This window comes from Onychostruthus taczanowskii, unplaced genomic scaffold (genome assembly GCF_017590055.1).
Source record: "Onychostruthus taczanowskii isolate IOZ18803 unplaced genomic scaffold, ASM1759005v1 scaffold34, whole genome shotgun sequence".
NCBI lineage: Eukaryota > Metazoa > Chordata > Aves > Passeriformes > Passeridae > Onychostruthus > Onychostruthus taczanowskii.
This window is the reverse complement of record NW_024500794.1, coordinates 2993764-3011154: the sequence shown is the minus strand read 5'-3', so window position 1 is coordinate 3011154 and position 17391 is coordinate 2993764. Positions and strand designations below refer to the sequence as shown.

At 47.3% G+C, this 17391-nt stretch overlaps 1 protein-coding gene across 1 annotated transcript in view; it reads left to right on the top strand.

The window, feature by feature from the left end:
- The window catches only part of VANGL1 (VANGL planar cell polarity protein 1), a 45689-nt gene that overhangs the window by 18958 nt on the left and 9340 nt on the right, over positions 1-17391 (top strand). The window contains exon 5 of the mRNA XM_041410952.1: positions 14137-14270. Coding sequence (XP_041266886.1) covers positions 14137-14270 — 134 coding nt within the window. The remainder of the gene's footprint in view (positions 1-14136; positions 14271-17391) is intronic.

The following is a 17391-nucleotide window of genomic DNA, read 5'->3' as shown; positions in this document are numbered from 1 at the left end:
TTCTATGGAATATAGACACTTTGGTTTCTGTTTCTAGCATGGTTTTACCATGGGTTTAGGCAGTTAGATCTCTTCCCTGAGCAGGAGCTGCTGCAATCTTGCTGGTTTCTGGTGGAGGACTGAGCCCACACATAGGCTTCTGGGATATCTGTTTCCAGAAGGGCAGTCAGAAGGGACTGCAGGACAAACACTGGTGCACCATAGTGCAGTGTTCTACCTGCCGAGCTAAATGCTGCTGGAGACACTCCAGTTTTTTCCTTCTCCCCGTGTGCAGTTTGTTTGCTCTGTGTTCCCAGGGACCTGAGGAATTACACTGACCCTCCGTTCTCCTTGGGGTTTCTTCAACCTCACCATCTTCTGTAGTGATGCATGCTGATGAGTTTTTACCTTGTTCTGTAGCAAAACATATTATTAACTGTCCTGCTGCTCTGATTGCAGGATCTTGCTAGAACAGCATGTTACACAGACTTTGCAGACCAGCTCTATTGCTGGAGCCTCCAACCTGTGTGAAATTAGCCTTGTTTTTGAATACGTTTTCCCTGTCCTGAAATCTGTTCAAGGTGTCCTGATGCCCATTTGTGTGATTTTTTTTTTTTTTCCTGCCCATCACCAAACGGGATGAGCACAAGCATTGATCAGTCTCCCCTCCCAAGGAGTTCTGGGATAGCCGGCTAAATGGGTGTTAATGGCATCTGCAGGTGTGAAGCTCTTGGGGAAACTGAGGGGTCTCCTCCAGAGCAGCTTCTTCAGCACTGAGAGGTGTCAGACTTGTGACACCCCCCCTCTCCCAATCCAGTGTCTCTCCACCAGCACTTCACAAAACTGCGTTTACAACCACCTTTTTGCAGCTCATCATCTCTTGCAACTCATCTGGGCTGCTTTTCCGTGCTCCCAGTCCTGAAAGTGCTGAACTTTGTTCACAGTGGGCACTTGAGCATTAGCACCTTTCCAACACCCCATGCCATGAAGTAGTCACGGAGTAGGAAAGAAAGCTCTGACTTGTGGATGAACTGATAATGACTTATATAGGAAGATATTTTCAGCCACATTCTTAACCATTTTTAGTCAGGCCGTACTTTCCCCCTCTGCCTGTGTCTGCTGCCTCACCTCTGGAGGATGGTCCTGCAGAGATATGGTTGCTCTAGCCAGGAGGGTACCCTTGGAATTACAGAAGGGAATTTTCCAGTAGCTTCTGAAAAAAAAAAAAAAGTGCTGTTCCCTGCTGAGTAGGTAGCACTCTCCTTTGATGTTCCAGATGAGTTATGGGAATGGTGCCTTGTTCTGTTTTACAAGGGTCTGTTTGGTGGTGCAAGGAGTGTGTTGCCAGCAAAGTTCAGCTAGGGCTTATGACATGGGTCAGAGCAACACCTCATTAAGAGGCTGCTTGTTTGTGACAGAAGTGAACAGCCAAGCTCCAGGAATGCCAGGTACTCCTCATGAGAGGTGGGGGGAAGCCTAGGATGGACCATAAGTATTGACAACATGCACTACTTGAGTGGGAGTTTCTGATGTGGTAAAGTCTGTCTCCGAAGCCGTGGAAGGTGTGCTTTTCTGAAAGGAGCATGTTTTCCTAGCCTTTCTGCATACAGTTTCCAGATTTTACATATGGCTTTTCATGTGGACCTACTCCTCCTTTTGATAAAGGGGAGAGAGCTGAGGGAACTGAAGTGCCCACATCCTTTTACCCTTCTCCCTTCCTTGGTCTCGATCCCTGATGCCCCCCAGCACCCTCTGTGCACACACCATTGAGCAGACACCAGGCCAGGTACCAGTCTTATTTGTGCTCCTGCAGATGCACCAGGCAGCAAGGGCAAGTGGTGCAGGCTGATTGTTATACCCTGGAGCAGTCTTGCATTTTTGGAATACTTAATACTTTAAAAGTTTACAAGCCTACTTGCAGATGAAGTGACTGCTGTCAATTATTAACCCACATGGCCAGTACACTGTTACTTGCTCCCTGGTGAGGAACCGCTCATCTTTCTGAAAGAGATGGTGTGGAGGAAATGCCATTGGGTTCATCTGCAGGGATTTCCTTTCTTGTTGGCTTGTCTTTCAAAACCAACACTGCCCAGAAGTCCAAGAACGGTATGCACTCCAGCCTACCCTGTACTTACGGGGTTTGTTGTGGAATTTCTGTTCCACTGCTGTCCGTGCCCTCTGAAGTGCCTGTGTGTACCACCCACAGAGACAGATGGCCTCTCTAAGCTGCTGAACAAATTTTGTGGCCATGAAGGTACTTTCATCTTCAAATGCTGCAAAAAAAATCCACCCGCTCAACCTTTGACGTCTGTTTCTTGTGGTGAATGATTAAATACAAATATTCTGCAAAGAAGTGAGCTGTGTGTCCTTTGGGGGAAAAGAGGAGGCTCATGCTTTGCTAAGAGGACAAGGAATTGTGAATTTACAGTTCTCATATAGCACAACAAGTAAAGTCTAATAATCTGGTAGCTAATTTTCCTGACTCTACCCTGAAGAAGTAAGGAAAAGTTAATAGGGAGCTGTGTGGTAGTAATAGAATTTTAAAAATAATTTATATATTAATGGCTATAAAATTGAGGGCAGTATTTTCACTTATAACTTGATTGCCCCTCCAGTACATGCTTAAATGAACTTCAGTGCTTAAATTTCTTTTGTTCAGTGTAGGTCAAGTGGGGACATCAGCTGACAATGTGGGGAGAGCTGTTCCCTGGCTGACAGGAAAACACATTCCTGGCACAGCAGTAAGGACTTTGGCTGTGGTTTGGAGCTTCAGGCTGCTGACTCTGGCTTGCATTCCTCTAGTTAGTCCTGGTGGAAGGTTATCTACATCCTTGTTGGGGCTGGATTTTTTTCTCTCAGCTTGGAGCTGCAGGTCATGTCCCTGTGGCCCTAGTGTTGTTTGTAGGGTTGCTGAGTGCTGGTTGTAAAATCAGGTGGCCCTTGCTTGTGCAAAGCTTGCTGGGGTGGAGCTTTGCAGGGGATGCTGTGTGATGGAGAGATGCTGTGCAGAGAAGACTGGGCTGTGGTTGCAGAGCTGATACCTCTGAGTGCAAAGCTCTGCTGGTGGCTAACGTGGATGCTGCCTCTTCAGGCCTGTCTGTGTGGCTTGCAGGAGAACAACGTTCCCAGGTGTTTTGAGAGGAACCATAGAACAAGTTAAAAGCTGCTGTGTTGACTCAAAAGACAACCTCATTCAGAGTCCTGCCACATTAATCCCATCCCTACCTGGGAATCAAAGAAGAGATGCTCCTCTTTCCTGAGAGAGCATCTGACCAGGCAGCTATAGGATCAAGAGCTGAATGCTAAAGTTTCATGGCTGCAGCATTTGAATGTGAAGTCCTGTTACACCACTGGAGTTTCACTGCCGGTAGAAGCTTTGAACACTTTGTTATTTTCTTGGAATTAAAGCTGTACTTCTTAGCTTTGACTTAAAAGAAACACCCTAAATCAGCAACTAACCCCTTCTCCCACCCTCAAAAAAACAAAACTACTAACAAAAAGCCCCGCCCTTAGTTACTTCATAACTATTCATGTAGCTTGGCTAAAGACTGGCCTTATTTGAAGCATGAACAGGCTTTAAATTACCTTGTATAAATGCAGACTCTTCAAAACTTCTTGCCATACCTGCCAGTTCCTGCATATACTTTTTCTTTTTTTTTTCATTTGAGGCTTAGACTAATCAGAGGCATAGCATGTGTGTATGCTGGGAAGAGGAAATCCATCACTGTTGTGGATTATGCTGCTCCCAGGAACTGGAAATGGTAATCCAGGTCCCATACGTTCCCGACTTCTGCAGAGTTCTTGGGTGCTGGAGCAGGACACAGGCTTGATCTGGAAGCTGATGGGTGCCCTGTTGTAACTCAGGGCTTGGGGGTGTCTGGTATTTCATCCCTTCTGTCTGCACTAAGTGCCTGTCTCAACTCACCCTTGCATGCAGGGTAAGCTCATGATCTTGCTCCTAATTCCTGTGTTCAGAAGGTAAAGCACACCTTGGTATTGTTCTGTCCCCCTAAATCCTAAATACAACCTGAAGTGTGTAGAAACTTTTGAAAGAGGTTACACCTCCCTCAGAAATACTCGGTACACCCCTCAATTACGTAAATGTTTGATCATAGTTCTGCATCACTTCTTAAGCTAATGCTGCTGCAGAAAAAAATCCTGTCAGCAGCCTGATCCTTCCTCACCCCTCCCAAAGAAATATTGTCTAGTTGCACAGCAGTGCAGTGGAGGAATTGGGGAGCTGGTAATTTATATCTCTATTACCCATGTAGCTTTGCAGTTTGTGTGTGTATTTTTCTACTTCAATTATTTTGCTCATCTTAATTTCTGCAGTCTTCTTAACTAGCCTTGTGGTGTTTAGTGCTTACAAAGGCTTGTGGTGGCAGAGGAAAGGTTTGGTGGGGCTGAGGGAAAGATGCAGGATAGAATTCTCTCATGGCCACAGACTTACATTCAACTTGTCATTGACCAGGAACCCCAGGTCCCTTTCTGTGGCACTGCTGTCCAGCATCTCATTCCCTAGTCTGTCTGTACGTCCGGAATTGCCCCGTCCCACGTGCAGAATCTGTCAGTTTCCCTTGCTGAGCTTCACATGGTTGGTAATTGCCCAGCCCTGTAATTTGCCCGAGTCTCTCTGCAGGGCCTCCCTGCCTTCAATGGCATCAGCTGTTCCTCCATGTTTTGTATCATCTGCAGAATTGCTTAGTATTCCTTCCAGTCCTGTGTCCAAGGCACTTATGAAGGTGTTGAAGAGCATGGGGCTGAGGATGGAGCCCTGTGGAACCCCACTAGTGACAGGTCTCCAGTCTGATGTCACGCCATTTACCGTAACCCTTTGTGCCTGACCTAGTTGCTCACCCATCACATGATGTGTTTATCTAGCTGAATGTGGACATCTTGTCCAGTAGGATCCTGTGAGAGACAATATCAAAAGCTTTACTGAAATCCAAAAAGATCAATCCTTGATCAACTAGCTGGGTTACCTTGTCATGAAAGGAAATGAGGTTTAATAAGCAGGACTTTCCTCTCATGAAGCTGTGCTGGCTGTGAGTTATGACTGTGTTGTCATCACACTTTCAGGTGCTTTTCAATATCTCCCAGAATAATCTCCATCACTTTACCAGGCACTGAAGTGACACTGACAGGCCTGTAGTATCTGGAATCCACCTTCTTGCCCTTCTTGAAAATCAGGACAGTGACTGCTCAAAAATCCTCAAGAGAAGCTTTGCAATGACATCAGCCAGCTCTTTGAGGAGTATTGCATGAATCCCATCAGGCCCCATAGATTCCTGCAGTCTGCAGGAGCCCTCTTTGGTGGGGCACGGCTCTGTCTGCTAAGTCTGCTCCTCTGCTGAGCCATGGGGAAAGGAGAGCCTCCAAGTCCTTGCTTCTCCTCCCCAGTCCATCTGACCTACAGGAGACCAGCCTTGGGCCAAGCGTGAGGGATTGGTCTGGAGCTCCTCAGGTCATGTCCTTGAAGATTCAGAGCTGGACATGGCACAAAAATGGATGGCAGCTTACTTCTGTCCATTTGGTTTATAGTCATATCTCCAGCTGTGGGACTGGACTTTTAAAATTGTCTTGAGTCATGCAGGTCTCCTGCCACAGGGCTCACTGGCCTCAATAATCTGCTCAGCTGTGCAAATGTTAACTGTAACATTGACTTCAGCAGCATCCCTGATTCTCTCAAATTGGTCATGCGTCTGTGTCAAATTGGGTGGACAAGTGGATCCCTTTGGACTCCTGGCAGCTGGATGCAACACCCACAGTGCCTGGGGAAGCCAACTTGTCCCTGCTTTGTCAGCACCCATGTATTTTTGGGGTGCCTGTGTCTACTGTGCTGTGCAGGTTTGTGGGGAAGGCTCAGCAGCAGTTTCTTCCCATCACCTTTTCACTTAAGTTGCCCCCTTTGTGTTCTTCTCTCACTGCTTTCCTTCCCAAACTGCCCATTTGCTCAATTGATGAAGAAAGCCTTTCACAGTTTTGGCTTTACTTTAGTGTGAGCAGACAATAGCTGGTGGTTTGCTTGTGGTTTTTTTTCTCATGAACAAGCAAGATAGTAGTCTCATTAGCTCCCTGGAGGATACCCCCACCACCTGGCAAAACCATATCGTGGAGACAAATGTTTGGTGTGCTAGCAGTGCCCTTGGAAAACCCCTTTCTGAGCTCTTGCTCCTGGATCCAGTAGCTGCTACTCTCCAGGTCCAGTTAAACTGCTAGTGACTCCTGAGGGCGCTGGATGGGGCTTGAGGTGTGGATGTCTGGCCAGGTGTTGTTTTGGTTCACTGCAGGTGTCTGGGACAGAGCAGATGCGTGGCAGGGCACAGGCAGCTCCTTTGCCTCTCGTGTTTCTTGTCAGTGTTGCAGCAGAGCCTGGAGCAATGAGATGCTGGTGGCAAGTGTTCTCTTTCTGGATGATGAGAAGGTAGTGCCTTCGCCTGTTTGAAGGTCTTGTATGGCATCGAAGGGAAGTGGGTGTCTAGTTTGAGAGCTCTTGGGGCATCTGCATGTGGTTATTGGTGTCTGAGGAACTGGCTGAAATGCAACCCAAGCTGAGTGCCTGAAAGCTGCTGTTGTGCCCTGGCTAATCCATGAGCTGTACCATTTGGATTTAGTGGTTCTGCTAGGTACCTGCATGGTAAGTGCTTGACAACACCTCCCCACACACGCTGCTCCCCTTGGAGAGGTGGTCTTGGCTTAAGAGGATGTGGGCAGTTTGCTTTGGAGCCTGCTCTCCTGGCATCTGGGTTCCTCAGCTTTCTGAGGGAAAAGTTTGTTGCACTACGTGTTCAGGCTTTCACAAGCTGCTCTTTCAGATGCAGCTCCTGAAGCTGCTCTTGTTGTACACTCACCCATCCCCATGGAGGCAACTGGGGCCACGTTGCTTTGCCACATGTTAAACTCCATTTGCTATTCTGTGAGGGGCTGGAAGGGAATCTTTCCAGTTACCTAGGCTGACCTACTGCAATAAAGCCTCCTAGAATTGTATACAGGGAGCCTGGCAAAAAGCTTAGTCTCAGCAGGGGATTAAATCTTGGTTTTTTTCCAAAGAGAGTCCTCTGCCTTGCCTAGGAAGCTCTTCTGGTGCTGCAGAACCTCCATTGTTTCTAAAACTCAGGTTAGACTTTTACAGCTTATTTCATTTTCTGGCTGTTGAATATGGTGTTGGAGGTAACAAGTGTCTTTATGATCTTTGTGTCCCTTGGCACTGCCTACTGTGAAACGGGATGTTCACAGTGTTACTGAGGAAGAGAAGTGTGTTGCTGTCACAGCATCTGACCTCAACACAGTGATTGTTCTTTCATGGCAAATCATATTATTGGATCTTTTGGACCACTCCTTGAGTGAGAGGACTCTGCTCTCCTCCTCCTCCCCCTTCTCACTACATATTACCATATAGGGTTTTTCCCTAGGCTATTGTGCTAGCTGCCACCTTCAGCTGTTGGAAGTCGAAGGAAGGGCAGTGCAGCTGTTGGGAAAGCATTCATCAAGTGTTGAGGTTCTACCAATAAAGGTGACTGGGGAAAACATTCAGGTTGTGTGCTGGTACCCTAAAGACCAGTTAACTTCCTGAGGTAAAAGTCTTGGAAGTTTCTCAGAAGGAGAACTGCAGTGGGAGCATGCCATTTGGTTTACTTGGGTTTTATAGCTGCTGGCTAAAACTTTGTGCTCTGTACTTCTGTAACAGCATCTTTTTAGTGCTGGCCTGGGAGTGCCTTTATAGGATTCCTCAGGAAGGCTTAAGTAGTTTGGTTTGTATGAGGTAAAGGAGTTGATTTCCCCCCAGTCCCCAAGTATGGTCATACCCTCCTGTAAAATCTTGCTTTTTCAAAATACTCACAGCTTCCCGTCAAAATGAAAACATTCAAATGTAACAGCAAAGTTAGTAGTAGACTTGCAGAGATCCTTTTCTTTTTCACCTGTAGTGGAGGGTTTTGACTAGGCTGCTTTTGAGGTCTGGGGAAAACAAGCCAACCTGAAAATGAATTCTACTCCTCTCTCTCTGTCTCATACAGAAAATTTCTGTGTTGAAATCTCTTCTATATCAGCAGTGAACTATTGTATTGCTCAGCTGGTGTGTTGATTCTGATTTTTGTCTTGCAAAAGATGAGACTTATAATGTCTGTTGTAGAGCAACGTGTCTTGGACTGCACAGGGCAGAAAAGGGGAGATCTGTGGTTAGCAACTCACGTGGTACTTTCCTAAAATTTCCAGCTGTCATATGTTGTTCAGATGTCCAGTGTTGGATATAGATGGGGACACCCTTTAAATTCCTGTCCTTTCCTTCCATGTTGTTAAAAAAGGCTGTGAGGGGAGGGACAAGATGGAGATGGGTCACTGCAAACTGGGGCAAGCTTTGTGTGTGTTTGGGTTCCATATAAATTACACCATTAGTGGATGGATGTTCGCTTCCTTGGGGGCAGCAGCTGTGCTGCCATCAGGCCGACAGCCTGTTACTATGACAAGGTTTTCTTCTCTTCCCTGATAAAGGTTTGACTTTGCAAATTCTTTTCCCTGCCTCACCAAATGCCAGAAGTTGGGTATCTAAAACAAACCTGCTGTGTCCTGGTTGCCCGGTGCCTGTTCCAGGGAAGGCGAGGATTGCCTGCTGTAGCCAAGTGGAGATCTCAGTTGTGGTTGTCTGGCAAGAAAATGTGGTTTTCCTTTTCCTAGGAGCTGCAGTCCTGTTCTCTTGACCAAACTGAAATGCTCTTGTAGTTATGACAATCAAAAGGCATTTCTCTGCTCTGCTTGTTTGGCCACAGCTGCTGGAGAAGTTCCTTGTCTTGGCATCTCTGCGGAGATCTGACTCAGGCTCTGTGTACTGGAGGGGACAAAACTGTAGCCAAGGCATTTGTGCTTCTGCCAGCACTGCAAAGTGCTTCTGCATGACCTTGGTCTTCTTAGGAGCCCTGCTCCAAGGTATTGCTTGGGAATGACAGAGTACCAAATCTCTTGCATTTTGCCAGCTCATGCCCACTGTGGCAGTGCTGCCCATGGTCTCCTGTCTGGGCAGCCTGTGCTGGCCTCACCTGTAGCTATGACAGGCAGAGCAGGGAGGCAAGTCTGCATTGAGGATGGTGGCAATCCCTTCTGTAATCATCTTCAGCAGGGATGTTGGTGTCAGAAGCATTTGACTTCAGTTGTCTGTTTCCAGTTTTATTTCTCATTCTGTTGACTTTGTTCTGGGAAAACAGTCCAGCAGGGTGAAGGATCAGGAACTTGAGCCCTAGCTCTGTGCTCTGGCAAAAGTGTATGAGAAGGAGGAAAAAAAGGGAGTTTTCTGGGAGGGAGAAGTGGTTGTACAGCAAGGGAAGGCAGAGCAGTCCTCTGAGCCTGTCGGGTGTGAGCTGACAGCACTGCTAGAGAGTACAAAGTGCTGTGGATGGGCAGCTCAGTGCCCCAGGAGACCTCAGTACCCCTTGCAGTAAGCAAGCTCGATGCACTTGTAGGTTGGAGACATCTGGTAAGGCAAAGCTGACTCTCCTTAGAAGGCTGTGTTGTGGAATCTTTTCTTAGCTTTTCTTTGAGGTGCCGAACTTCCCAGTTGGCTGTGGCAAGTGTTTAATGTGCCCAAAGACCTTGGCTTGTTTTGATACTGTGCCTGTTTTGAGGAATGTTAGAAAAATTTTATTTGGAGGAGAGGAGTCTGTGCTGGGAACCATTTGATTAAATAACCCCACAGCCCTCAATTAACAGAGCAGTCATCAAACCTCTGACTGTCCCTGTGTATTTTATGTGTGTGTGGCTCACTCTAAACCCTGATGCTGCAAGATCTGCATCCATAGCAAGAATGCTCTGGTAGAACAGCTCATCTCTTTCTGGATGTGTACACAGATCTGTTGCAAAAGTGTGGGACACTCCTCTGCCCTCAATGATTCTCTGTGCTCCTGATGTTTGGTATAGTACCATGAGAAGCTGCATTTCTAGCTTATCAGGAAAGTGCAAAACTGCTAAAACCATGTGAGTGACAGGTTCATAGAGGTGTGGCTTCAATTTTTTTGCTCTCCTTGTTTTTTATTTTCGCCAGCTCTTTCCCACCACTTCATAAAACTCAAACCCCCTTTCGTAGAAACCATCAGTGTCCAAAGCCAGTATTTTGATGATATAAACAGGCTTCTTTCCTTGTGCTTTGCTTCAGTATAGTACTGGACTGTTTTCCTAGAAATCCACTAAGAAAAGCCAATTTCATTGTTGGTGTAGTTGTGTCACAGAAAGCAAACACTAAGTGGCCTCTGAGGCACAGAGTATGGCAAGACTGCAAATATTCAAATGCTTTGTGAGCAGCAACTACTGAGGCAAAACTGCTCCTGACTTACCCCTTTGAGAGAAAAAAATAGTTGCTACCTTTGTGTCACATAGTCCCCTCCTCCACTTACTTGGATGCCCTGTAAAAGTTAATTCATTACTGTTAGTAAAGGGCTCTGCATTTCTGTGCTGCCAAATGCCACTGTGCTTCTGCTGGGTCTGCTTGTTTGCTTTCCCTCTTGGCAGCGTGCTGTGACATGGCCTTCTCCAGGGGAGTGAAACTAATCATTAGAAACAAGCAACCCTCCAAAAAAACACAAAACGCAGAGCACCAAAGCCTAGAGCCTCGCTGACACTGCCTGCGAGGAAAACTGTGTTCCCAGTCAGCTGCTGGGTCGTGCAAGGCGTTTTCCCTCTTGTGCCATAAGTTTGAATCGGAACTGTTCCATGGAAATGCTTTTTATGTCCTCATTTTTGTACTCTGCCCATGGCGGGGGTGGAAGGGAGTGGGGTTAAAACTAGATGATCTTTGAGATCCCTTCCAACCTGAGCCTTTCTAGCATGATTTCTGTGTTTCTGTGATACGCTTTTTCTGCCTTCTGGTAGTTTGCTACAATGCCTGAAATATGCTGGGCTGCCAGACGCTCTCGACGGGACGTGAGAACAATCCTCACTCTGACCTCTTTCATACGGGCGATTAAATATTGAAACTTTCTGTTCGTTCTCTTCCTGCCCCTCCCCGTTCTTTCAAAGCGCTGAACAAAAGGAGAGCCTGGGCCCAGCTCGCCGAGACGCGGGGTGAATGAATGCAGTGACCGACATGGTGCTGAACTCTTCCCGAGACAGCGCTGCAAGGAAGCCGCCTCTCCAGACTGGTGGCCTCCAGGAAGGCTGCCGGCTCCCATTCCCGCTGGAGCTGCCGACTGGGTGGAGAGGCGGCTTCCTGCAGCCGCTTCACCTTGCTCGCAGGGCAGCGGAGGGTCTGCCCTGCATGGGGAGCCCGAAGAGCCTGGATTGCTGCAGGGAGACTGCCGACTTCCTTGGCGTCTGCTTTGCTGCTGCAGGCTCCTCGGGCTGCTCTGGGCGCTGCCGTGCCTGCTGCTGCCCTCCTGCCGGCGTGGTGCTGCACAGGAGCCTTGTGTGCCCCCCGCCCTGCTCGGGGTGCTGTGCCGGCTGCGGGCACAGGGTCACAGGTTCCTGTCGCTTTGCAGCATCTGCGTGGCTGTCCTGGCCGGCCGGGGTGAGGCTTCCCCTTGATGTGGGTGAAGAGGTTGAGCAACGCAGCCCAGGAAGCTCTGATTCAGCCTTTTCCTTGCTCTTGCAAATCATTGTGACCCTTTTAATTTACTTGTCTGCAGCTTCTAATTATTTTTTTCCCTGTAACAGAATTGGAAGAGTTGTAGTTGTAGCTGTCTTCCTAACCTGCCACGCTTAGGATGGACTACATGGGAGACAGAAATGGGCTGGCAGAAATTCAGGAAACTGACGTTCATTACATTTCTCTTCCAGAAAGCAGACTCCTCTGTGTGACTGAGGTATCTCATGTGTGGAATTGAGCCTGAACTGGATTTGCATCAGCAAGAAGTACCTGGGCTTTAATTTTCAGGACAATAATCGTTGCTTGCTGCAATGTAAAAGCTTTGTTATATTTGGATTTTGAGTGCACATGCCAATGAATTGGTGGGGAAGGTTATTTAATGAGGGGATGGAAGGGATGATAGGCGGGGAAAGCTGGCATCCTGATGATAATGCTGTTGGTGGGATCCAGGGAAAATGTGTATGTATGAAAGTAAATTATTCTCTGCTGTGATGCATTGTGTTTTGTCCTAATAGAGCGAGTTGGTCAGCGGAGCTCCCAAACATTTTCCACTGCTGGGATGGACATTCCAGTGCCGTTTGAAATGAGTACAGTGTATTAACAGAGAATAACTGTTCATTTTTATCTTCCTGTTTTGATTTGGTCCTCGTTTTCCAAACACTGTGTTTTGTGATGAAACTCTATGGAGGTTTTATCTTCCTGGGAAGCAGAGATGGAAAAACTTGATCATGTTTGAATGCAGTCAGAAGGGGGAATATTTGCTGCTGCCACATGATTACTTTTATGAAATTTTATTTATAGGCTGCAGCAAATTCACAGTAGAAATGAGAACTTTGCAGGGAGAAATAAAACGACTTTCACCTCTTCTGTGTCAGCATCTACGTTTTTCTGGTGGTGGGTCAGTCTGTACTACTTTATCAAAGGAAAATTGTTTCCTTAGTTAAGTAGTGGCTCTTCATCACAAATCAGTAGCTGAGTGCATAAGTGCTTTCACCAAATGTAAGCTGAGGAAATATGAAGGAGTGGCACCTGAAAGGTAAACCTTCTTTAAAACGCTCTACTGGATCCCTCCAAACAATCCTAATGATGGAATTTGCTTCAAAAGCTAAATTCATCATCTCAAAAGTACACAGCAAGTGAATGGTGATGTGCCATGATACTGACTGATGAAGCTACTCAGTGAACAAGTCTGGGTTTGTTCTTCTTTCTCAGAATCTCTTGAATGGCTGGCATCTGTGCTTAATTCACTGATGAGTGGGAGTGTGGCAGCTGTAGAGTGAGGATGGTGGGATGAGTGTGTGTGTTTAAATTACTTGGGTGTGATACAGAAGTTTAATATTAGCACAAAGCACAGGAAAATTTAAATTGCTCCTCCGGGAACACACGCGGAATCTGTGGCAGCGCTGAGCACTGAATTTAGGGCTTAATTTGTTAATGTCTTATTTTCCCACGTTACCGTCCTTGTAATGTTTTCTTCCTGTGTTGTAATATGTGTGAGAATACTTTTCTGTTTTCCTTCCGCGAGGCCTTGTTGGTAAGGGTGGCCTTTCCGATTAATTGGCAACAAATGTTTTGGCAGTTAGATTTCAATTTTGAAGGCACAAAAATTACTTTTAGTCTGGCTCCTTGGCAGACTCCCGTTGGCGGAATGAGTGATCCCGGTGATTTGCTGAGAGTGCCGGTGCCGCGCTGAGGCTCGGAGCCAGAGCAGCATGGAGAGAGGAGCTGTGTCCTGTTCCCGCATCTTTAAGCGCCAGAGCTCGGGCTTGTTTTGAAGTGCTGCCCTGTTTGTTGATAGCAGTGCCTGCAGACATCGCTCTCTCTCTCTCTCCGTTGTCAAAGTGATGGCAAAGCGAGATACCTCTGGGCTGAGCCTTTCCTGCTGCTGGCGCGTGTGTTTGTTTTGCTCCCATGTGCCGTCATTTTATGCAGAGGCATCCCTTCAAAGGGATGGAGGGAGTGTCACTGCTCCTCGTTCTGTCCCTAGCCAGGGATTTAACAAGCAATACTGAGGTAATCCCGTCTCTGGCAGCCGTACTCCTCAGGCAGCGATCTTATCTCGCTGTGAAAGCTCAAGAGATCGCTCCTATGGGTGCTGGGATGGAGGCGGTCCGGGGAGCTGCGAGGTGCGGCTGGAAGTGACTCAGAGGGAAAAGCATCCATCCGGAGCTGGTCCCTCCATGCAGGCTGGCCAGCTACAGCAAAACCCGTGTGGTGTTGTGGTCTGCAGCCTGAGCAAGGTCTCTGCAGCACAGGGATTGCGCTGCCGAGGTGTGCTGAGCTCTGCTTCTGTCATTTCCCGTGCTGCAGGCAGCCTAGTGCTTCACTTTATGTGCTGCCCTTGTTTAGGGATTTCCTGGCATCCTCCTGTTGAGGGCAGATACTTATCTTGCATCTCAAATGAAGTTTCAGGTCCTAGAGAGCGTAATTAATATTCTGTGTATTGCACGGTCCTGTTGGTGTGACAGCTCTGTTCCGAGTACTATCACTATTCTTCCTTCCTTTTTTTTTTTTTAATATTTTATGGAAACAAGAGAGTTTATTTCAGTCTGAAGGGATTTATCGTATTTTGTTTTTTCTTCTTTACCCAGCATCCAACGAGCTGCACTGGTGGTTCTGGAAAATTACTACCGAGATTTCACAGTCTACAACCCAGCCTTGTTGACAGCCTCCAAATCGCGAGCAGCCAAGCACATGGCTGGCCTGAAAGTCTACAATGTTGATGGTAGGTGAGGTAAAATGTAGTCTCTCAGACTGAGTGGGATGGGGAAGGGCTGGATTTGCTTTATGCTTTGTTATGCACGCATTCTCACCTTTTTGCTTTGCCAAGTCCTTGTCTCTCGCTGGAAATCTTCCTAGCGGCACTGAGTTTGCCAGTTCCAGATGACTTTACAGATGTGTTTAGCCCACAATAAGGCTTTTGTCTTTGCCAGGTGAAATGGCCAGGTTTTGGGTCGGGCTTAATTGTCATGTGGCTTGACACTTTTCAGCACCGCTGCTTGTCTCGATCAGCCTCTGCTTTTTGTCACCCTTGGGTCATCTCTTTAGTTGTGATAGTACAACAAACGCAACTTTTAACTGAAATGAGTTCCCCAGTCGTTTATTGTGCTGCTTTCACATGCAGCCTTCAGGAAGGCGAAGGAGCCGCGGTATGAGCAGCAGCTGCTGATGAAAGTGATGCTCATCAGCCTGCAGTCTCAGCACTAAATGAGCCTGGCTCACCCGTGGCCATGGAAATTCAAACACCGATAACGATCCCCATTGAGCTTTGTTCTGCAAACCGTTTTCAAGCTGTGGGGCTTTAGAAAATCGGATGGATGTGTGGATGCTCAAAGCAGTGAAAAAACTGGACTTAATCATTTGACACTCTTAAACCCTGTCGGTGAAAGCCATGCTTGTTGAGCGAGGTGTGCCCAGCAGCCTCCATAGAGGTGCACATTCCTTTGGAGGAGTCAGAGCTGAGTAGCAAAGCTTTTATGGTGAAGGATGGCTGAAGTTGTGTGACAAAATGTAGTAAAGGCACGTCCTGCCCATGAATTTGTTAGCATTGAAGGGCTTTGAGAGCTGGGAAGAGGAGATTAAAGGGACTTAGCTGGGCGAGGTGGCTCTGTGTGCACGTTGTGGAGACTGAAATATGAAGAGTACCTGTCATATTGAAAAACATGAGACATGATTGTTTTACTTTCAGCAAAGTTTCAGTGCCTTACAGGTGTGGAATATTTTGTTTTCGTTTTCCTTTTTGGTTTGTTTGAGTTTTTTCCATTTTTGGTGAGTTTCAAAAATCTTATCCTAAAGACTTCTCCAACCTCATGCAGCATTCCTGGGTCCATTACATTGATTGGAGGATTAGATCCTTACAGTGAGATATTCCCATCCTGACAGAGGAAGAGGAAGGACAGGTTGCCCATCATGTATCCTCTGCTGCCTGGAGTGCTGCTTTTGGTTGAGTTCGCTGGAGAGGGGAAGCAACCAGACATGCAAACAGAAATGCTCCGTGTTTTTCTAGAGGTGCAATCGTTCATTCCAGCTGCTTGCTCTCAGTGAGGCCTGGTGTAGGGAAGGTGAGGGTCTCCTGATGCCACAGCTGTCTGCACGCCATTCAGACCCCACAGCCTGCCAGGCTGGCTGCAGGGTGTGCCATTCGGATCGGTGGCTGGTCTTCTCAGGAGCTGGCATGCTCTCTTTTCCTGCAGCACCTGCTGGGACAGTGGGACTCCCCAGCTCAAGGAAAGCCTGTCAGACTGGTAGCGTGAGTGGCTCAGAAGCTGCTAGCTCATGAGGCTTCGTTAGAAGAGAAGGAACCAGAAGCAAGCTGCAGATGTGGCTGGCAACTTTTCCAAGTGTCAAGCTTGTGAGCCTACCAGGGCCTGGAATCTCCTGCTTTCCCTTCTGGGGCAGTACCAGTTGCCTGGGTTGCGCTGTGTGCAATGCTGCTGCCTTTGTGGACGTGGAAATCTCATGCTTAGAAGCATGTCATTAAGAAGATTCTATCCATCTTACAAAGCAGAGTGTAGTTCTGGCTGCAGCTTACCCTGGCAGCTTGACAGTCTGTTATACCCTTCTTGTAAAGAGACAGTAATGCTATTAAGGCAGACTAATTTGTTGACAGCTTTTGTATTTGATACTGCAGCAGCCAGGAAAGAAAAACATATTGCTGTAATCTCTCTTATGCAGAGTGGGAAGGTTCACCTTCAAAACCAGGATTTTCATTGCCAGGTGTAGTCAATGAGGCAAATTACAGATGTAACCCAAATTTGGGAGCTAGTGTCTCCCTTGAGTCATATCCTCCATTTCAGGGCTGTCAAACAAAGTCTGAAATGTTTAGACACTTAAGAAGCTATTTGTGCTTGTTCTTCCCACTGCTGAGTTTCATGCTTCTGTCTTGGAATCTGGTTTGGGCTTTTTAGGAAAAAAAAGTAAAAAGAGTTGCCCTTGCTTGAGCAGAATGATTTTGAGCGTGTCTGTGCAATTGATTTGCCTTAACCACTGCCAGCTGAGGGTGTGGGCAAGAGGAGTTTGGCACAAATCAGCTCTTGGTGGCTTGGAGTTAGTCCTAGACTACCACTTAGCTCTGGGTAGACCCACCTCTGCCCTCTCTCTGGATGGAAGTGTTTGTAAACTCTTCTGGGGCAACACCAACACTTTTTCCTCTTCCTACCTGAAAAGCCAGAGCTGAGGGCGTCATGGGAGAGTTGAAGAACCTAGTACTGTATTTTAAGGTCACAGTTAAGGTCTTGTAGTAGACAGCTCTGTGGGCTGACTGGGTGTTACAAAGCAGATTGCAGCTTCCCTGTTCCTGTGGCTCTGTAGGATCTGTTAAGAGCAGCAGAAGTTCTAATAGCAGGTGCTGCTCAGAGTGCCATGAGAAGCTATTACACACACAGACCCCATCTTACCCTACTGTGGGACTGCTGCTCTGACAGCATCTGCCCTCCTGGGAAACCCTATGCTTTGTCTAAAGGTGACCCTGCTGTCCCCTGCATCCTGTTTCTCGTTCCTGTGAATGACTATGTGGAGTTTGGCTTTCATTTATTCATCTCCATGTCTCATTATGTTCTTGTGTTTGTCTCTCTCCTCTTTCCAACTTCTCACTTTTTGTGCTCTCACACTGTCTTGATGCTGAAATGTGATATGCTCCAGCTGCCCTTGCCTTCAAACTGAAAGCATATATAACGGGGGGTAAGTTGCATCCTTGGCATGTTCACCTCACTCTGCCTTTGTGTATATTGTGAGACCCTCCATCCCAACTAACTCCCCTTGTCCACGTGCCAGAACTCCCCCTCTAAGCCTGTGCTGCCTTGCAGGGTTTCTGCCGGAGCTCCCGAGGACCGGGGAAGGGTTTATAG